Below are 22,756 nucleotides of genomic sequence, written 5' to 3' on the forward strand. Positions count from 1 at the left end.
CTGAATAAAAGAAAAAACTTCCCTCCTGAACCTCATATATACCTGTAATGTATATAAAGGTTTCCATCAGGTCTTCCTTCTCTCTTCTTTCCTCCAGACTATACAAACTAAAACCCAATTTACACGCAAAGACATTCTTTGAAACGATTGACAGTTTTATCGATCATTTTGCATAAAGTGCTAATGTACACTAATGTTCATTAGCACTTTATAATCTTCATTTGCCTCCAGGAGCTGTTTGCAGAGTTCAGCAGGTGGTCTAAGCTCTGCACACAGCTCCATTGTTCTTGCAAGGGCTGTCAGCTGAATACAATATAATTTCCAACTCTGATGCAGTACACTGTGGTAGCATGCGGTCTGTGGTAGCTACACTCTGGCTGAACGATGGATTTTAAGCTCACCTAAAACATTCAGACGAAAAGAAAAAGATGGTAGTGTTTACATGGAACAATTATCGCTCATATGCCATCATTTGAACAAATTTTGAGCGATCGTTGCATGTAAATGGGGCTTTAGTTCTCTAAGGCTATCCTGAATTTTTGTTCTTGAGACCTTCCACCATTTTTGTAGCTCACCTTTGGATTTGTTCTTTTTTTATTAAGGTCTTGCGGTAGGTCTCCAGAACTGAACATAGTATTCCAGATGTGGTCTCACTAGAGCTGTACACATAGGGATCACAAACTCTCTCTTTCTATTACATAGTAACATAGTATGTTAGGCTCAATGAAGACAATGTACATCTAGTTCAGCTTGCTTTTAACCTCCCCCCCCCCCCCACAAGCCAATTAGCTCCTATGGAGGAAAAAAAACTTTCCTTCCTGACTCCATAATGGCAGCCAGAGTAATCCTTGGATCACCATATTTGAATAAAGAAGCAATTTTAATGGATGCTGCCCTGACGACTTCTATTTCCTATACCTACAACTCATGGTGGACCCCTGGAGTCGGGATCCGGTTCTGGGCTTTGCATGATACCTTGCACCAGTGGTGTTTTCGGATTGGAGTGCTGCTGTTACCCTTCTCGTCGCCGTCCTGTGTATAAACAGATCCTGGGAGAGATCCTTGTATTGTCCCCTAATGTATTTATACATAGTTATTTGGTTGGCCCCTAACAGTCTTTTTTTCCAGGGTAAATAATCCCAATTTGATAGCCTCTCTGGGTATTCCAGTCTTCTCATTCTGTTTATTAATTTAGTTGCCCTTCTTTGAACCCACTCAAGCATTGCAGCATCTTTCCTGAGCACCGGTGTCCAGAACTGTACACAGTATTCCATGTGAGGCCTGATAAGTGCCTTGTATGAGAAGAATTGGAAGAATTCTGTTCTCATCCCTCGTCCCTATGCCTTTTTTAATGCACCCCAAGACTATTTGCTTTTGCAGCAGCAGACTGGTATTGATTGCTTCAGTTAAGTCTCCAGTCCACTAGTACCCCCGCGTCTTCTTCTATATCACGTTTCCCTATCAGTACCCCATTTGGTGTATACTGGTAACACCTCTGGCAATGCAGCTGAGCATCCTACTTGCTGACTTCGCTGCCTGCCAGCACGGTTCATTCATTTTGAGGCCGTCACAAATCAACTCCTAAATCCTCTTTTTAAGTCCTGGATAACACAGAACAACTAATATTTCACATTGGGAAACTCACTGTTTGGACCATTAATCAAGTAAGGCTAAATCTTTATGTTCAAGACCCCACCAGGAGTATCAACCCTATTACACTTTTAGGCTATCAGCAGACAAATCTTACCTATTAAACCTTCTCCTATATCACTTATAAACATGTTACAAGGATTAGGACCCAGAACAGGCCCTTGTGGTCACCACTTGTAACTCCTCCCTGTTCAGAATATACTCTGTTAACACCACCACATATATTCTTCATACAGTCTTGTATTCATAACTTCATCTAAGTGACACAACTGTAGCAGTAAGGTTACACTTCATACAATATACTATTGTATACACTCACTCTTTACATTTAGGCTGTATTCACATAGGGCACTTTGGAGGCGGTTAAAACCAGAACAAAAACCGCTTGCCTTTTGGCATATGTTTAAAAAAAAACGAAACAAACAAAAAAGCATGGGGTTTTGCTAAAGAGGTTTACGATACAGTTTTTACTGCAACTAAAACGCCCCATGTGAATACAGCATTAACCCTTTCCAATCCAATTTGTATCCTGGTTTTCCTAGGGGGCTTACTCTTTTGCTGCAGTTAAGCAAAGGCGCTATCTGCTGGCTAAAGCCAGTACTGCATGAGGTGACATGTTGGATAGCCTCCGACAGCAGAGAGGCTGGCAATATACAGTAAGAGAACCCCGACGGGCGTCTTTCAACATCAGAGCTATACAGCCTTAAATCTTAATGTCTTTAGACGTCAGACAGTGGATTGGAAAGGGTTAATGTGCCTAACCTTAGAATCTGATTAAGAGTGGAAATCAGGAAAAATCAGGAAAATCTAGATAATATATGCTGCCCCATTCATTTCCATGGGGCAGGCAGAGATAGCCGAGCTACTCTCAGCTATGTATCTGCACCATTGTGTGGAATGGAGCTGCTATGGCACACATGCAAACAGCAGCGTCAATCCCCAGTTCACTACGAAAATGGATGACTGCATCTTCAACTGTGAAAGAGGGGGAACATGGGTCTTCCCACACACATAAAGACAATCTTACAAACAATTGAAAGATTGACAGATTTAGCAATCATTTTGCATAAAGTGTTCATGGACCCTAATGTCCATTAACACCTTATTAGCTTCATTTGCATGCAAAAGGGCCTCTGGGAGCTGTTTGCAGAGCACAGCATGTGGTCCGAGCTCTGCGCACACACAGCGCCTTTGTTCTCACAAGGGCTGTTGGCAGAATACAATGTAATCTCCAACTTCCATGCAGTCTGGGTTATCTACTCTCTGGCTGAAGGGTGGATTTTAAGCTCACCTTAAAATCATTGTTCAGCCGAAAAGTAAACAATGATGGCTCAGCGAATTTTGAGCGATAATCGTTGCATGTAAATGGGCCTTAAACAAAATAACCCCCCCCCCCCCCCCCCCCAAAAAAAAAAATAACTCCAGTTGAACAATATGGATTGTGGTTTGAATCTGACCCTGTTGGGAAAAACCATCACATAATTTTGCTGTGTTTTCCCATTTTTAGAGTTGCAAGATTACAAAAAGACAGTAAAAATGATTAAAAAGTAAATGTATACTGAAGCAAATATTTACCAAAATATTTTTATTTCTGTTCCCATAAACAAAATGGTAAAGATGGCAACTTCACAAATAAGAATGCAGTTTACATGGTATGAAATACACGGTTTATGTTTGAATAGTGCATTTTAATATTTAGCATCCGATATGCTTATAGTCTTCTAATAACACAAGTGACAGAAGAACGTATAGACAAGCAGAACAGTACAGCGCTTCAGTAGAGGAGTGTGCAGATATAGTGGGAGAAAGCAGTATGCTTGCATCTCATGTAATCACTATGTGGAGCTGCATGTAATACGTAGACTGGGGTTGTAGACAATAGAGTCCGAGAGTTAAAGGAATATTCCAGCTGCAAGGTTAGTTATTGTATAATGAACAGTTATATAATGCAGTCTACTTCCTCATAGTTTTCAAGATCTCAGCTTGGGGTCATTCTGTAGGTACCGAGGGTCCTTTTAAGATGAGCCAATTCTCATTTGAATGAGTGAGTGACGTCATCGCTAGCTCATTCGCTCTCGTGTAGCCCGTTTAGACAGGCAGTGTCATCGTTGGCTCGTTCAAATGAGAATCGTTCAGTCTTTCACATTCCCTGTATAAGCATATGTGAAAGACTGAACGATTGCGGTTTAACGCGAATGAGCCAACGATGGGTTTTGAGCCTGCAGAAAATGGACAAGAAAAAGTGAACGATTCTCATTCGTCATTCACTCGCGTTTAGACCGAACGATTAACGTTCGCTTTCACTCGTTTAAACGATAATCATTCCATCTAAAGGCACCCCTACTTCCGCGGCATTCCAGCCTGGTGAGTCGTTACAGTAGATTGATCAGAGCGGTGCAGTGTAACTATGAAAGTTCCTATGAAATGGCAGCAAACATCTTGGAAACTGAGGAAAAAGATTGGAAAATGCTCACTTTTCATTATACAAAAACCAGTGTTAATTAGTATTTGCTGAAGCTGAACCAGCCCTACGAATACAGCGTCCACCAGCACAAGGAGCTGCGGCTTCCATCCTACCGCATGCAGGTTCACATGGTTTTGAATCAATATCATTTTGAGGGCTTTGCGGTTTCACCAGAAGAACTTACTTTTGGAATCCTGTTACGTAACGAAGGACTTCGACCAACGATAAGGCCAACCTGTTTAATTAGTGGCTTCTTGTGGGGTTATTTGTACAACTCACTTCAATAAGAAAAATAAATTAAAAGCGCTCATATAGAAATTTCACACATATGGAGGTCTTGTATTTCTTGTGGTGTGTCAAGGAAGGAAATTGCATCTGTATTGAGGATACCTACAATCTACCTAATTTATACAGTTTTTTTTTTTTGTACCTTTTTCTTTTTTTGTCAACTTTGGAGTTTTTGTTTGTCTTTTTCCCTATGGAGGAGCCTATAGACACCAAACACAGAGCATGGCCTCGAAGAGGAAAAAAAACCCAAAAAAGACATTCCACTAAGGGTGGTTTAACACGGGCGAGAAAATTGCACTATTTTTGCCTGGTGCGAGAGTCAGTAAAAAGTCAGATTATGAAACCAATGATTTATAATAGTTTCCTTCCCATCTGCGATCTTTTTACTCATGCGATGTTGAGAGAACAAAAAAATAAATAAATAAATTTTTAAAATCACGACATGCCCCACCTTTCCAGGGTTTTTTCCGCGATTTTCTCATGGCAAAAATCGCGGTTGCCCATGTAAAACTAGCCTAAAATTGAGAAAAACGGACAGCCAAAAGAAACACAAATGTTTGAACAACAGCTAATATCTGAAAGCATGACTGTTGCAAAAATGTGACAGAAAGCAACAGTGCCAAAAATACCAAAACAGTGTGTTTAAAACAGGAAAAACAAAACAAAAACTGTGACATCAGCCTAACAGTGCATTCACACAAGTGATTTTCCTGCAAGAACGCCATTCTAGTTGCAAAGTGGATGGAACTCGCAAAGAAAAATAACCCACTGATTTCAATGGATTCATTTACATGAGTAATTTTTCGCTCGCACCAATAGGGTGGGATCAAAATAGATCACTGCCTGCCCTATTTTTGGGTCATTCTGTTTACAAATATCCCATTATTTCATATGGAAGCAAAAAGCAAATCGCACTTGCATGTAAACGTGAGTTTTATATGAGTGCGATGCAATTTTCTATTTTGTGCTATTGCAACAAACATGCAATTTTCGCACACATTAAAATCGCATGTCCAGTGACGTGATGCGGTTTTCTCACAAAGTGAATCACACTCACAGGAGGAGGAGAAAAAAAAAACATGCAGGATTGCAAGTGCGATATTGGTCTAAGTTTCTCAGACCAATATCGCACTCACCTGTATGAAGGCACCTTAAAGGGGTTTCCAGGGTTAGAAAAACAATATGGGTTTTGTATCTAGTATTGCAACTCAACATCATTCACGTAAACAGAGCCGAGTCTCAATACCAGAAAATACTCATAGAATCAAGCAGTATCACTTCTGGAAGAAAGCAGCCATTTTTTTTCTTAGCATGAACCTGACTTGACTGAGCAGCAGAGTCATCGCCCTTCTTCACTTCCTGTACTTAATTTTGCTAACTTTCTTAGGACTTCTTCACACAGGTGTATTTTCTGCCTGTGTATAGCACATGGGCGCAGTAAAACCTGAGGCTATACACATTAGCGAGTTTTCACAAGGATTGCAATGTGCACTGTCCTTACAGAGATTCTTGGGCACAACTCGCACTCGCCCATGTGAGTAAGCCCCCTACGTGGGCAGTACTTTAAGTTGATTTTTCAGCACAGAAATGTAAAGTAAAGTAAACTGCACTTCTGTTAGTGATCATATTAGCAGAAGCAGTTTAAAAAGTCAGTGACCATTTAAACCACAAGTCATGTTTTATAAATCTAAGCACTAGTTAGGTACCAAGTTTATACCGCCAAAAGATAAACCAAATTTTTATCATTTCACAGTATAAATATTCTGTACTTTTAGGATGATCAAGGGTTTTAGTTGAAAACCTTTAAAACATTAAAGGCTTTGGCCACTTTATAATTTTAACAAATGTGTTGAAAACTTGAATCTCGAGGCCACAGAGGCAAGTGCAGTGGTGCGGCCAGACATTTCAAGCAGCGCTAGCTTCTTGGGTATCCAGGCCCTGTGCAAGCGCTGATGAAAACTTAGTGTCAAGATGATTGAATACTTTCTTCTTGCCTTGTGCAGGCCCAGGAAGCTAGCCCATATGCAGTGAGTGTGCTTCAATGCAAATGTCACATGTCCCTCCATCTCTGGCCATTTTTTCATGACGGTAGTAGTGGTGCCATCGGGGAAGAAGGTTTTGCTGATAAGTAGAGATGAGCAAACATACTCGCTAAGGGCAATTGCTCGAGCAGGCGGTGAGCAGGGAGGAGCGGGGTAGGGGAGAGAGAGAGAGATCTCCCCTCCGTTCCTCCCCGCTCTCCCCCGCCGCTCCCTGCCTGCTGGCAGCCTAACCTTTTCTCTCGAGCGGGCAGATACTCGCTAAGGGCAACGCTCGCTCCAGCAATTGCCTTAGCGAGTATGCTCGCTCATCACTACTGATAAGGAGTTGTGACTTCAGAGAGAAAACTTATCTGCTCTTCTAATATGCATTTATAACACATTTGCAAAAATTATATTTCAAGCCGCCGACCCCATTCATTTTCACCTACATTATTTTGTATGAATGCCCCACCAGTTGTCAATCAAATCCCAGCTTACCTTCATGATACAAAGCTTTTACGGACTAGTTGCTATTGCCGAGCCTGCTGTAGTGTGGGAGAAACCTCAGTCTGTGAAAATCTGGTACAATTAAGTAGTAACACTTGGAAATACTTCAACCTTACAGTCGACATACACATTGCAGGCCAAAACCAAATAATGGAAATGAAACCTTTTGGCATGTGTTCGTAACAGTTTTTCAAAAAAACACAACTGAGAAAAGTTTGTAAAATACGTGAGTGCTGCCGAAATTCTGCTGGATTCTGGACTCTGGTGTGGTGGCTAGGTGCTGAATTTTAGATCGTTGCCCTTACTGCAGCAATGACATATGAAAACCAACGAACGACCATGAAAATGTAACCACATTGAAGATATAGAATTCATTCATACATCTACACTAATGGCAGCACACAGTGGCAAGCACCATTTTTTAGCATCCAAACGCCAAAACAATCAGCGGGTACTTGGATATTATGCCAGCCATGTTTCTTCAATCACCACCCCAAGCAGTGGAGGTAGAGTATCTCTACGTTTAGCCAGCTTGCCACATAAATAGAAAGAATAGGAGCCATAAGCAAAGACAAGACAAACACACAACTAACAGAATCACTAGTAATGTGATTCTACACAAGCTAACTTGACCGATTTCAATACTTGTGGTACTCGCTCAAATGTGAACAATGAACATCTTATTTCCTCTACGCAAAGTGGAAAAGTGAAGTTGGTTCCAACCTCCTCTCAAGATATTACACAGTTTATGTAAAGCTCTGCCTACACCAATACATCTTAAATAAAATACACATTTGTTTTAGAGAAATAAAACATATCAGGGTAAGTTGTAGGTCTGTGTACACTTATACACCGCTTCACTTTATTTCTGTTGCCTTCTCTCTATGAGTTTTTTGATGAGAAATAAGATTAGAGTTCTGGTTGAAGTTTCGCCCACAGACTGGACATGTAAACGGTTTCTCTCCTGTGTGTGTAATCTGATGTCTAACAAGGTTTGAACTGTTCGAGAAGCTTTTCCCACACTCGGAGCATATAAATGGCTTCTCCCCTGTGTGGATGCTCTGGTGTCTGACTAAACTGGAGTTCTTTGTAAAACACTGGCCACATTCTGAGCAGATGTAGGACTCTCCTCCTGTATGAATCTTCTGGTGTTCAGAAAGACTTGAACTCCTGGAGAAACCTTTCCCACATTCGGAACATACAAAGGACTTCTCGCCTGTATGTATTTTCTGGTGCTCCACTAAGTTTGAGCTTCTGGCAAAACTCTTTCCACATGTTGTACAGGCGAACGGTTTCTCTCCCGTGTGAGTTCTCTGATGGTCAATCAGATTGGAGTTCTTTGTGAAGCTTTTTCCACAATCTGAACAGACGAAAGGTTTCTCTCCTCTGTGAATTCTTTGATGGTCAACAAGCGTTGAATTGCTGGTAAACCGTTTTCCACAATCATGACAGGCATACGGTTTTTCTCCAGTGTGGACACGGCGGTGTGTTACCAGGTGTGACTTTTTCGTAAAGTTTTTGCCACAAAGGACACATATGTATGGCTTCCCTTGTGAAGGATTTACACAGAATTCTGATTGTCCGATTTCACCATCTTCAGAGAAGCTTCCTAAGTCCTCTTCTTTCATCATCGCTTTCATATCCTCTGTTGTCTGTTTACTCTCATGAGATGAAGGGTCAGACAAACCATTGACGTTTTTGTACGTGTTTTTAAATGGGTCATTAGTTGGTATCAAGTTTGGGTCATCATCTTTCTGTAATTTTGAAGGCATTTGCTCATCATCATTGGTAAGGGACGGTTCATGAGAAATCTCCTGTTTTTTAAATGTATCATAAGAAACGGTTTTCTCTTTGCGAGGGCTATAGTCCGTATATAGGAGTCTAACAGGCTTACTCTTTCTCTTGCTTACTTTAAGTTGCGTTTGCAAATTTGCATTCTCATCATCAGGACTGATAGATGTGCTTTCTTGTGTAGTAGAGTCTGCACACGTGGATTCCATCTTATGTTCATCGAGGTTATTTTTGTTGTTTGATTTATTATCTGTATTAAATAACAAAATCAACCATTTAAAACTAAAACCCACAAGGGTAACAACAGTAACTGTGATACAAAGGTTTGAAATTAATACATTAACCCTTTCCAATACAGTGTCGGAACTTGTTCGACATTCAGATTTTCCTGCATAGCTCTGATGTCAGGCAAGGTCAGACACATGTTTCTAACAGTATGTAGGACAACTCTCCGATGTCGGAGGCAGTTCTGCATATGCATGTTACAGTATTCAGGACAGCGCTCCATCTGAGTGCTGTCCTGCATAATGTTAGAAACGTGCTATACACCTTGTATGCAGTTATACAATGTCTCTGTATGGCACTGCATTACAGAGATAGATGGATATCAGAGAAATTAAAAAGGAATAGACTTATAAGTAGGTTATATTAATATACATATATTTACAGAATTACAAATGATCTTCCTAATGTGAAATACTCATAAGGCCGCCTGCAGACGAGCGGGTCGGATCCGGCGGCGAGGATTCTCGCCCCGGGACCCGATCCGAGCGCCTGCAGGGACGTACGCGCGTACTCACCCGTGCCTGGCGGCCCCGGCTCTTTCATGTACTGGCTGCTGGCGCATGCGCAGACCGGAGCCGACGGCCGGGTGAGTGAGGTTTCTGTTTTGGGATCTGCTCGCCAATGTGTGTTTTCACGTCTATGAGGCGTTTTTTCTGGCAAAAATGCCTCCCATCACGTCTATGAAGTAGCAAGCCACTGGCGCAGCTTTCAGGCGCCTTTGAGTAGCAGCATTTCCCATTGTTCTCAATGGTAAACCTCACATCTCGCTCACAAGCACATCATATGTCGTGCAATGGGCTTTAGTGCCCATTAAAAAAAAAAAAAACGGGCAATGCATTCAAAGGTAGGCTAAACAGTAAAACATGCTGATGCGGTTTGGAAAACATCGCTCATGTATATGACTCCATTCAAAAGAACGGAGTTCACATTCGTGCGAGATTTGGGAGTCTCGCAACGCACAATTCTCAGCCGTGTGAGACCGGCCTGACAGGTCATTTATGGGTTTCTGTTGAGTAATTCAAAGGAATCTACAAAGCGCTTTCCACCAAAAATAAATAAGAGCTGGGGGGCATGCGGGTGTCAGGGACATTGGATTGAAAAGGGTTAATATATCTCATAGGAATAAAGCAGTCCAGCCTTAAAAATCTATGGTAAAAGATTGAAAATGATGGTATGTTTATGTATCAACCAGGCAGTTCTTCCTTTTCTAGATGTGCTAATCTATATGGGCTATCAAGCTTTGCGAGTATGCAGTCCATTGTATTAATAGCTTTTAAAGTGGTCTTTTTTTATATTTTGACAACCCTTTTCCATATGACCCACTAGAGCATATGGATGTCACAGATGCGGGTCCCCCTTCAGGCTCACCTTTTGTGAGCCAAAGCAGAGGGCTGCTGCTAATCTCTTAGACTAGGGCTATATGCTGATACAAAGATCCCAATGTCCCATTGCATCCAACGATTGTCTGTGTCGCGGCATTGTGACATGCGACGACCTGCAATACAATTGTCTGCAAGAAATCCAAACCTGTTGACTTTTCTACTACGGACAACATTGTAAATTGCGTGCGACTTGCTTGTTGTATGTATGATTTTGTAATAGCAAAATCAGAGCTCTAAAATAGTTGAAGAGCAAGTTACAGATAAAATCGCGTACAATTTTGGTTGCGCAACACGTCACCATATAACTATAGCCTTAAACTGAATGTGCTTGAGACAGCTGCTACAAGATAAATATCGTCTTACCAGGCGTATGCTGGCTTTGATCCTTGTCCATTACCACATCCTTAAAAAACTCTCTATATCCTTTTAAATACTCTTCCATGGTGGAATATACTTCAATATCCTCATTTTTTATAGGCATCTAAAAATGGGGAAAAACAACAATGTTTGTCATATGAACTTGAGAAAAGAAACATTTCTCTACAGGCAAATGCTCTACGCATAAAATACATCTTAAAGTCTACAAAAATACATTCCTCCCAACTCTTCCTGTTCAGTAGACCATGCATGTGTTTCCAATGGGAAGAAGTTGCTGCCAGTTTATGTCTAGGGAGAATAAATTTAAAACATGCAAACTTTATTAAAGAATTCTAAAATCGAGAAACAAAATGGGCAACAACAGTTAGTTAATTTCCGATATCTCAATGGATAGGGAAATCGTTACGAGCCTAAGTTTTACACAGGACACCGCTTGTGTACTAAAGATATACAGGACGTTGTATCAGATCGTCCTATAGAATCTGTCAACCAGATAATAATCGTATATTTATGTTGTTATTGACACAGCGATGTAGAGTTGTTCATACAACTATGTTTCTGAAATATGCAGTTCTCCATATTGGGCATGATAGCTCACAGTAATGTATCTATGTTTATGGTATCTCACAGAGCTATATTAATAAGGGGTTGTCCCGAGGCAGCAAGTGGGTCTATACACTTCTGTATGGCCATAATAATGCACTTTGTAATATACATTGTGCATTAATTATGAGCCATACAGAAGTTATAAAAAGTTTTATACTTACCTGCTCCGTTGCTAGCGTCCTCGTCTCCATGGTGCCGACTAATTTTCGGCCTCCGATGGCCAAATTAGCCGCGCTTGCGCAGTCCGGGTCTTCTGTAGTCTTCTATGGAGCCGCTCGTGCCAGAGAGCGGCTCCGTGTAGCTCCGCCCCGTCACGTGCCGATTCCAGCCAATCAGGAGGCTGGAATCGGCAGTGGACCGCACAGAAGAGCTGCGGTCCACGAAGACAGAGGATCCCGGCGGCCATCTTCAGCGGTAAGTATTGAAGTCACCGGAGCGCGGGGATTAAGGTAAGCGCTCCGGTAAGCTTCCTTTACTTCCCTGCATCGGGGTTGTCTCGCGCCGAACGGGGGGGGGGGGGGTTGAAAAAAAAAAAAACCCGTTTCGGCGCGGGACATCTCCTTTAAATCTTGAGGCTCTAGAAATAAGCATAATAGCTTCTTAAAACATGCATTTATTACTGTAATATGGATTGCTGTGATGATAATTGTATTAGTGAAGTTTCCTCCTCAGAGCAATAACTCTCAATAAAGTTGTTTATGGGCCAGTCTGAGGCCTAATAAACAATCTTGTGTTTTTTGCTCATTCATGTAATGTTATACTTCTTTGAATCGATCTTATGCTCTTTGACTGAACGCGTTTCCCCGCTAGGTGACAGCGGTTCATCAGGAGTATAATGCCTAATACTTCAAAAATTAGAAGGAACTATTATATAGAATAAATTGGTTCTTTGATCGTGTATACTGGACTGTTTTAGGCAGGTTATTCGTAACAGCCAGTTCGTTCGTCCTTTGTGAACGGTGTCAAAGGTCAGCATATATTTAATTGCTGATCTGAACCTTTAATATTGTCGGTATTGAACACTGGTGAAAAACGACCCAGTAATTGTGGCCAGATTGTCAAAAGACCTGATTGAGGGTCAATTGTTTAGTGGAGCCAAGAGTATGTGAGAGGGGTAATGCCTCTGAAGACGTTGCCTGCAGGGTAGAGAACTGTGGCTGGGATTATGACCAGCCGCCCTGTAGCTTAAGTAACACAACTCTTGCTCCTAATGGTGCCTCAAAATAAGTATAGATAATTGCAGTACAGAGAGAACACCATTAGCCAAAGTGACCACTAGGATACGCGTGGAAAAATGGCATAAAGATCTAATATGGCTAAAGCCTGGGCTGTATACACCCCCCAAGATGGTATAGGTGTATACAGTTTGGCTAGTAAGCTCAGTGCTCAGAAAGTCCCTAAGTAGTCAACTGAGTAAACAAAGAACGATGAGAACCAATCTTTAGTTGCTCAAAAAATTCTTGCAACAACCCAAGACCGTAGATGTTCAGTCTAACAGAGTCTATTAAAGCAAGTATTGGAGCATGAGAAACATAGTACAAGGTATATAGCCTCCGGCCTGGATGGTAGGACGGAGCATAATTAGCCGGAGGCTATATACCTTGTACTATGTTTCTCATGCTCCAATACTTGCTTTAATACTTAGGGACTTTCTGAGCACTGAGCTTACTAGCCAAACTGTATACACCTATACCATGTTGGGGGGTGTATACAGCCCAGGCTTTAGCCATTAGATCTTTATGCCATTTTTCCACGCGTATCCTAGTGGTTACTTTGGCTAATGGTGTTCTCTCTATACCGCAATTATCTATACTTATTTTGAGGCACCATTAGGAGCAAGAGTTGTGTTACTTAAGCTACAGGGCGGCTGGTCATAATCCCAGCCACAGTTCTCTACCCTGCAGGCAACGTCTTCAGAGGCATTACCCCTCTCACATACTCTTGGCTCCACTCTAAGGAAGAATTCTGAGAGGTTGGAAAGCTCGCTATAACATCATGTATTTTTGTTAACCATTAAAAGGTATCATATCTACAAGATTACTTGGTTTCTCTTGCTGGGAACAATCACATTCTGAAGTGTACACGCACAGTTCTGCCTGGATGTTACTCAGCCACTTTGGGGTTTTTCTTAAAAAAATGTCAATTAAAAAAAACACACACACACACGTTCAACTGCAGAGTGAACTAAGCCTTCGTTCACTAAAGAACTGCTTAATGAGCATCTGTATTTCTGTGCAACACAAAAGACCTACCTGATCAGTTAGAATTTTAATTATTTTATTGGCAAGTACTAAGACCTTCTTTGCTTTGTTTTTCTCACATATCACTGAGTTAGGGTCTTCTTCCGACACAGTGGATGCACTGTTATCGATTGTGCTATTATTATACTTTTTTACAACAATATAGTCCTAAACAGAGAGAAAAGTTAATAAATAACTCACTGGTATGAAAGGAAAACATAAGTCAAATAACAGTATGACAAACTTAATGGGGGGGGATGTCTATGGGTGGTAGATGCCATTGCTTCCCAAATGGACTATTAAAGGGGTTATCTTCAAATCTAAGGAGATAACTATGATATGTGGGGGGCTCACAGCTGAGACCTGCACAGATGCTGAGAACAGGGGTTCTGCATCCCCCTCTTGTCATCACCACGGGGTCACTTCTCCCACTGGTAGTGATGTTACACTGAATAAAGGATTGGCCACACATGTGCAGCCTTCACTTCAATGGGGCTGATGGAAACTGCCAAGCTCTAGAACTCAGTTATTTCCAATAGTCCAGACAGCCTCGTCATTCAATCTCCTCCTCACTGCGGAAGGTGCAGTAAGCCCACGATGAGGAGCAGGAGGTATGGGTGGAAATGACACAGGAACCCTGTTCTTGGGCAGGTGGAGGGTCTCAGTGGTAACCCACACTGATCAAAGTTATCCCCTATCCTGTGAACAGGGAATAACTTTAGATTTTAGGATAACCCCCTTAAGTTTCTCTGCTCAGGACCCCCTCCCTCCAATGCACGAGCAGGTACGATCACTGGCTGGACGTTTTACGTATAGCTGTAGCTTTTCTTCCTTTGTGGAACCGGGCAAACGTTTCAATTAAAAGTTAATTGGATGATTCAAAAGTAACTGGCAGGCAGCGAAGCATTTTTATTAGAAGATAGTATACTAATGTTAAGCAATGCCCACTATACACATCACTAGAAGCACAACAAGTCTGCAATTAGTTTCAGGTAGAAGAATATTTTGCCATTTCTGCAGCAGTTTCTTGCATGATGTAGTCTGTAGCAGTACATACCTTCTTTCCCTATCTGCTCACCTCTCCAATCAGAAGATAGATAAGTTCCAGAGTATGGTTTGAGATCTTTCCAATCACCTGACTCTTGTCTTTGGTCATCTTGTTCACCAAATTTACCAAATTAGTCAAATGCTCCGAGATTTGACCGTTCTCCTCATGAGGGGTGCTGCCTGCAGTAAGCAACATATAGAACTCATGTTTGTGTGAGAAGGTTTTGTACAGTGTATAGTTGCCTTTTTATAACTCAAAATAAACCAAAACTTTAAAAGTGACCACATCACTAAGTTTATGCTGAGCGAACCAGGGGCAACAAAAACGAAGGACAGGTCTGAACACTGCAGACATGTAGGTTTTATTCTGAGATGCTGCAGGGTTTCAGAAAAGATATTTTAAAAAGCGGCTGGGAATGGAGCTAGGAGTCAGAGGTGCGGGCCTGCCGGTTTCTCCCCATCCGCACTAGAGAGACATATTTCTCCATATTTGTATATAGGGAGAGACCAGTCACTATAGCCGAACCAGATGGAGAGAAGCTGGCAGGGCCTCCACCTTACCGCGACTCCTATCCCCATTCCCAACAGCTTTTTAAAGTATGTCTTTTCTGAAACACCGCAGCATTTCAGAATAAAACATGCGTGTCTGCATTTTCCATGCCTGTCCTGAGGTTCAGACAACATGAAGGTAGTGTCAGGTCCTCTTTAGACAGAACATACTATAGCATATTCATATTATACACTTACCCTCACAACTGCCTTCTAAGAAACCCGAAGTTCCAGAGAACTATTTAAGAAAAATAAAAATAAATAAATAAATTCCAGTCTTAAGAAAGTCCAAGGAGTAAGACACATATAGTTAATTATAAAGAAGTGTGTAACCAAAGAGTAAGGGTTCCCCGACTTTTATATGATCAAGTTGCTTTGAAAAGGAGCTCCATTCATCATTCCATCCACACAAGTTGGTTTCAACATAGCCCAGCAGCACATGCACCGAAATAAACTAATAACTTTCCCTTGCGGCACAGGGGAAGAATTTTATGTGGATTATTTCAGGCGATAACAAGGACAGTAACTATGGGTCGCTCACCAATATACTCAATGCATACAGTGATGTTTGTAGACATAGCAACGTGCTCACCTCTTCTTTAACTACTTGGCTTATTTTGTTGGCTAAATTCAGCACATTCTTCATCGTCTGGTGGTCAAGGCTTATTTGTGGTATTACCATGCTGTCGGAAGACATTTCCGATGCCGGAGGGTCACTCCCCGCAACTACCTCTCCATGTTTCTTCACAACTGTATAACTCTAAATGAAGGAAAAAGAGCACTCAGTCCACTGAAGAACCCGTCTATCCAACATAAATCAGTAATGGCCATACTCAATGATTTCACGTCTAGGTGTCAGGAGGAATAGCTGCCAGCGGCATCAACTTTCTAAAGTAAATAGAGTTAAAAAAAAAAAAAAAGCCGCCAAAAACACCTGTAGTGTTTTTAGTGGGTTTAACCCTTTCCAATCCATTTATTTTTTCTCACCCATTCTCCCCAGCTCCAAATAAATTGGAGCTGGGGAAAATGGGTGAGAAAAAATACATTTTTCCTGCACCCTCCTGAACTGAGAGTTCAGAGGGTGCAGGTGCTCACTGCACTGTGGGGGGGGGACCTGCTTACCTGTCAGGCGTCTTCCGCATTCTCCTTCTGCCTCCCGGCTCGGCGATCATGTGACCGCTGGGGTCAGGTGGCACATGGTGGTCACATGATCGCCGGGCCGGGAGACAGAAGAAGAACGCGCAAGACGCCGGTCAGGTAAGCAGGTCCCACAGTGCAGGCTCCCGGCTCGGCGTTCATGTGACCGCCGGGGGTCAGGTAACACCGGCGGTCACATGATCGCCGGCCAGCCGGAATCTCTATGCATTACATTGCGCTAATTGAGCGCTATGTTATGTGTAAAGGAGAAGGCAGAAAGGATTAAAAACCCTTTCTGCCTTCTCCTAGGGGGTCCTCGATGGGGACCAGTGCACAAGTGTATCTGCACCCAATGTGTCTGCCGATCGGGTGCAGATGCACTCCTGTACTGCAGTGTTGGGCCTGCCCCGACATTGGAGCTGTGGAGGAAAATGATGATGTCGGGGCAGGCCGGACATTGGAGTGGAAAAGGTTAATATTTTCCTGTTGACGTCCAGTTAATATCTGGCCATGATCATATAAGGCACAAGTATTCTCAAGCAAACAACAAAAAGGCGAAGATTTATGGAACTATCTTTGTTGCTCACAGCACAGCTTTCATTTTTCGAGAACAGAATCTGAAATGAAAGCTGCGCTGTGATTGGTTGTTATGGACAACAAGGACAGTTTATCTTTTGAGATAGTTTCAGAATTCTGCCCCCATGTGTGGAACAACCATTAGGAGTTCATGAACACTGATGAAACTACACTTTCAAGCCGGTTTCATATGGCTGAGAAAATCACACAAGATTTGTGCGCCGAGAGATGCACAAATCTTGCAAGAATATGAACTCCATACTTTTGAATGGAGTCACATAAACGAGCGATATGGGAAAAAATCGTGGCATGCTCTAACTTTTCACATTCCTCAGAGCACATCGCTTATTGATTTGAATGGGACCTTTATTTCTTGCATGGCTCCCGCATGAGAGTGTGATGCAAGGTTTCCCATTAAAATCAATAGAAAACACTTCAAATCCTCCATTGCATGTGAGCGGATTGGAACGTCACAGATATGAGAAGTTATTGTCTGAAAAACGTCTCGCATCCGCAGGTAAATCCCACGTTCACTAGTGTGATATCGGGCCAAGTTACATGTCCCAATATCACACACCTGTGAGTAGGCAGCCTCACAAAAGCTAATGCACAGGACTCTGTGGGATAAAGCAATTGTCGTGCTCCGAGAATGGATCACAGGTTCCCGCCTGAGGAACTAATAAAGCACTTATAATGAAGCAGTTCATACCACAGAGACTCACCTCTCCGGTCAGAAGGCAGATGATCTCCAGGCCATATGTCAGGAGCTCACTATGCACTTGGGCCAGGTCCTTGTTCATCTCACCTTCAATCAATTGGCTGACCTGATAGAGCTAAAAAAAAAAAAAAATAAATAAAAAATTAAAAACTTCAGATATAAAGAGGACCTGCACTTCCTAAATTTGACTTGAAAGAAATTAATTTGTAAATGGCAGTTCCTTGAATATAAAGTAAGTTTATTTCCCACATTCAGGCCTAAAGGACTCATGAAAAGCTAATGTCTTCTCTATATTAATAAAAAAAGGATTAAAAGGGGTTATCACACGAAAGTAAAGTATTACCTATCAGTAGGATAAGGGATAATGTACTAACTGCGAAGCATCCCGCTAATCAATCCCAAGAACAGTGTGTTCTGAGGTGCGAGCAGCGGGGGTCACATCTGGCCAGATCTAGCGGTCCCAATGAAATGAATGGAGTGGCAGTGTGCATGTGGAACCACCGCTGCCCTGTTTTCAGGATCAGTGGGGCTCCTAGCGGTCAGACCCCCGCTGATGGGCAAGTCAACCCTTATCCTGTGGATAGTGAATGAATTGGTCTTGTGGGATAAACCGTTCAAGGTCAAAGTTGGACAAGCGTAAGCAGTTCGTTTCTAAGGTCAGGTTAGACGGTAGGATTTAGATCTAGTCACCAGCAGTGCTTCACTGAAGCAGTAGAGGAGCACAGCGTAGTGAGGAGGAGCCGGTGATCTACAGCGGTAAATGCTGCAAAGAGCCAGAAGAACCAGTAGAGTGTAGTCGCCATTGGATTTAGATAGAGGAGATCGTATAACACTTTAGTAAGGCGGCTTCTGCAGAAACTACAGTACAAAATCCAGATTATAAGGAGTCAAGAGGAGTGTCATCTAAGGGATAGTTGATTAGGTGGGAACAGACTAATGGGCCATTTACATAGGATGCTTATTGCTTCTCGTTCCATGTAAGAAGGTGAAGCGCTGAGCGAGAAGCCCGCAATCCAGCAGTGATCTGCCTGTGTAAACGCTCTGCACGAACACGGACCTCCTTAGCGGTGACGTCAGCACTCCTGCAGTCATTTACCCAACTGTTGTCCCGTGTAAAAGGGCCATAACTGTTTCCGGAGGTTGGTGATGAAGGTGAGATTACAGATGGGTCGGTAGTTGACAGTGCAGGATGGGTCAAGAGGCGGCTTCTTTAGTATCTTAAGGATATGACTGCGTGTTTAAAAGGAGGAGGAAACGATACCAGAAGAAAGAGGGGTTAAAAGGGAATGTGTCTCCTAATTTTCTTTTTTACTAATTAAAACTAGATAAACAATTCCCATTTTTCTGATCTGTTTTTATTATTTTGATTGTGAAATTTTTCATTCTGTTTGTATACGACTGTAGGAGGGGGGGGGGCAATCTTGCTTCAGCTGGATTTAACAGCACTTAGAGATGCTTTTCGGCAGATTTATGGGCCATTCACACAATGACAGGAGGTGACTCATTGACTTCTATGGCAGACTGTTCTAGACATGTTCTGTGACCTTTAGCAGGGAGGGGGGAGTAGATAGTCACAGCTTGTACCGCTGGTGAATGGTGGATCCTGTGTCACCCACATATAGGTGTCACCTCTCAGTGTAATGGGCCATTTACACGTAATAATTAGCATTTAAAATTCTTTCAAGCGAACAAATTTGAACGATAATCATGCAGTGTAAGTGCAAAAAAAACCAAAAACCAAATCAAAATCGCCCACTATTCGTTCGCAAATAGTTATTGCCGACTTTCTGTCAGCATAAAAACCATAGCTGGGGTGCTGACTTGTCGTTCCATGTAAACGATCCCCACTTCCCATAGAAGTTGAAGTGCTGAGTGAGAAGCCTGCAGCGGAGTCTGTCTGTCTTTACATTGTGCAATTTTTAACGTAAACTAAAAAAGGGCATTTCCATCTTGGACATTTATGGAATACCTCCATGATATGCCAGAAATATCAGATAGATGCGGGCACCTCCCCAATCAACCTCAGTCAGAGGCGCCCTGCAGCTACCAGATGGGTCCAGCATATTCCATCTATGTCCAACTGCGCTTCGCAAGGGGCTTTCCAGGCTATTTCTATTGATGACCCATCCATAGGGCAGCTCATCAATAGCTGATCAGCCGGAGTCTGCCGCTAGAGACCCCGACTCATCAGCTGATTGGGTGCCCGCTGTCACAGTGGTCAGAGTAACCTGCTTCCAACCCTCTGTGTCTTTTGCCAGTGACAGCGGGCACCCGAACCGCTGAGTGGCGGGGGTCCGCTGCTCAAGATCCCATCTGATCAGCTGATTTCCAGGACCATCTTCACTACAGACACACAGGAAGTAGACTGCACTGACCATAGCGCAGTGGTTAGGGTTGGTACTGCAGGTGTAGCTCCCATTGAATTAGCTGTGCCTGCAGTACCAAGCTGGACGGCTGTACTGTGGCCAAAGTCTACTTCTGTAGTAACTGCTGTGCCGGGAAGCAGCTGATTGGTACGGACCCCCATAATCATCTACTGATGACGTCTCAGGGGGCTTTTCCACGGACTATTTAGCTCGTCCCAGCGATAATCCTTCCCATGCTCTTATACAGGGATGATGATTACTAATGAATGGCAGCGGAGCGGCGGGGATCAGCTGTCCGCCTCCATTCATACTGCCTGTTTTCACAGAACGATACATTGTTCGGTTTTCTGCGTGCAGAAACTGAATGATGAATGAGAAGTAAACAAGGTCTTGTTCGTCGTTCAGTCCTTCATATTCTCGCCGGATCCCAGGAGTCCGAACAATAATGGCTCCATGTAAAAGCACCTTAAAGGGGTTGTCCCGCGAAAGCAAGTGGGTCTATACACTTCTGTATGGCCATATTAATGCACTTTGTAATGTACATTGTGCATTAATTATGAGCCATACAGAAGTTATACACTTACCCCTCTCCGGAGCGGCCCCCTTCAGCACAAGCGCGTCTAATCCAGGCAGAAGAAGGCTTTGGTCGTCGCCATGGAGACGGGGACGCCAACACCGGAGGGGGTAAGTATATAACTTCTGTATGGCCAATATTTAATGCACAATGTACATTACAAAGTGCATTAATATGGCCATACAGAAGTGTATACCCCCACTTGCTGCCGCGGGACAACCCCTTTAAGGACAGGCCAGCCATAGAAACAAAATCCAAATCGTCCTGAGCAATTATGTTATTTCAGGCCGTGAAGTCGCACACGTCTGCCCATGCGCCGACCGCTCTAGTAAACGCTTTGAATTAAAGTCATGTAACACAACGCTTGTTATCACTTCAATGACATCACGTCTACGCCTGACCGGCAGCGTGACATCACGTTTACGCCTGTCCAGCGGTGTGACATCACATCTACGCCTGACCGGTGACAAGCGCAATCCTGGACTGCAGGGACGATGGAGAACTGCCTGCTCTGTCATGAAGGAAGCGGTCATCTGCATAAGCAGTACTTAGGTAGGCAGCAGAGGTAATGACAGGACAATGTAAGCCACTGGCTCTCTCCCCACGTACCTGGCCGCAGACGGACGAGCGGACGCCGCAGGAGCCTCTCCCAGCACAACTAGCACGTCTCACCATGGAAACGATACTATTTAGTGGAGCCACAGCTTAATAGGAAGTGAGGGGGAAAAACAAAGGCTGCAGCTGAGAGCACCCGGTCAAAGGACCTGCGGTGACGTCATGCCCACGTGACCAGTCACAGGAAGACAGGCGAAATCTCACTGTGGTAATGGACCTTCGATGATGTCATGACCATGTGATCAGTCACGTGAGAGGCAGGCTAGGAACAAGTGAACATTTGGTGACATCATGATCATGTGATCAGAAGGATGGGCGGGGTCAGGCTCAGGACTTTACAATGGTTGTTTTAATGACAAGTCTTGCAGAGTTCCATGTGTATAACGTGTGCAGCAGAAGAATTACTTACATTCTAGACGTTATAATTGGGGCATGCAGCAAAATACAAATAAATGAAATTTGGAAATTAACGGCTAAGGGCTGTCCTGCACTTGCGTTCTTCTTGTGCATTTTTCTCACGCGATATCACGCACTTTTTTTTATGCGACTGTCAATGGGACTTTCTAATGTTAAAAACACATCACACAAAAGTGCAAAGCACAAACTTGTGATTTTTGTGCAATGCGTTTTTAACATTTTTTACTGCTCCAGCTGCGTTGCCATGGGTTTTAATATATTATAATCATTAATAACTCCAGAAGGGTCGATGATCCGGGGATTATTCCAATTGCCAGTTTGGAGTCAGGGAGGATTTTCCCCTTAAGGGCTTATTCAGACCACCACCTGGATTTTCATGCCCAGCCGATATATGGTGTCCCTCTCTGCAGGGGGTGGAGGCTGGAAGAGCGGGGCCGGAGCTAAGTCGTGTTACTTAGCTCCGCCCCACCCCCTCCCATTGCAAATAGTGGCAAGGGGCGGGAGCTCAGAGCACTGCTCCCGACTCTTCCAGCCTCCTCCCCCTGCAGAGAGGGACACCATATATCGGCCAGGCATAAAAACCCAGCCGCTATACGGTCGTCTGAATAAGGCCGCACTTGCACAGGCACTAGGCCAAACACCACGATTTCCATTGCAGCATTTTCTCACAATTGTACTTTTGTTTTCGGCAGCAGGTCCTGCCTCCGACCGGGTTTTAGTGCACCCTATTATTGTGATGGCTGCTGAAGTTCTGTAGGGGTAGGGGTCACCCCACAGATACTCTGGCAGACAATTACTCAAGAAATGTCTTAGGCTAGATACACCCCGCACAGCATACATGTGGGTGTCACAATCGAGTTCCTCTGCGCGGTGATCCTATTCTTGGACGGCTGCACAGGAAAACGCCTGTCTTGTGAATGACTACCTGTTCTAGGAACTTTGGCAGAGCTCTCTCACTCTAGTGGCTCACTTACTCATCCCATGCGATTCACATGCAGTACGGGAGTCTCTCCTTCTCCTCCATATTAAGCACAAGGAAACCAAAGGTGAACATCTGCAAGCAATTCTGCCTCAAAGTCTGAAGTTAGACCTGTGAATTTCGATGTGGAATTCTCTCTCCACCCCTTGCAACTATTTGCAATGGG

At 43.2% G+C, this 22,756-nt stretch overlaps 1 protein-coding gene across 2 annotated transcripts; it reads right to left on the reverse strand.

Moving 5' to 3' along the window:
• Positions 1-3,230: 3,230 nt before the first annotated feature.
• LOC136612016 (zinc finger protein 3-like) lies at positions 3,231-21,337 on the reverse strand. 2 transcript variants are annotated; one of them, XM_066592055.1, is made up of 8 exons: positions 21,189-21,337; positions 17,644-17,754; positions 15,801-15,968; positions 15,407-15,446; positions 14,691-14,839; positions 13,625-13,780; positions 10,752-10,869; positions 3,231-8,971 (listed from the first exon to the last, which is right to left on the reverse strand). In XM_066592055.1, the coding sequence occupies exons 1-8, from the start codon at positions 21,252-21,254 to the stop codon at positions 7,788-7,790; spliced, it is 1,992 nt and encodes a 663-aa protein (XP_066448152.1). In that variant the 5' UTR covers positions 21,255-21,337; the 3' UTR covers positions 3,231-7,787. The 2 variants fall into 2 exon arrangements, with proteins under 2 accessions (XP_066448152.1, XP_066448153.1); XM_066592056.1 differs by lacking the exon at positions 13,625-13,780.
• Positions 21,338-22,756: the final 1,419 nt, after the last annotated feature.

This window comes from Eleutherodactylus coqui, chromosome 2 (genome assembly GCF_035609145.1).
Source record: "Eleutherodactylus coqui strain aEleCoq1 chromosome 2, aEleCoq1.hap1, whole genome shotgun sequence".
Taxonomy (NCBI): domain Eukaryota; kingdom Metazoa; phylum Chordata; class Amphibia; order Anura; family Eleutherodactylidae; genus Eleutherodactylus; species Eleutherodactylus coqui.

Bases quoted from the DNA above. Each gene is read 5' to 3' on its own strand.
- LOC136612016 (XM_066592055.1), bottom strand. From the start codon at position 21,254: ATGGTGAGACGTGCTAGTTGTGCTGGGAGAGGCTCCTGCGGCGTCCGC. The intron at 15,969-17,643 runs GTGAGTCTCTGT...TCCTTCATTTAG, and splicing joins TCTGCCTTCTGACCGGAGAG to AGTTATACAGTTGTGAAGAA. The intron at 14,840-15,406 runs GTAAGTGTATAA...TGCTTACTGCAG, and splicing joins CTTAGAAGGCAGTTGTGAGG to GCAGCACCCCTCATGAGGAG.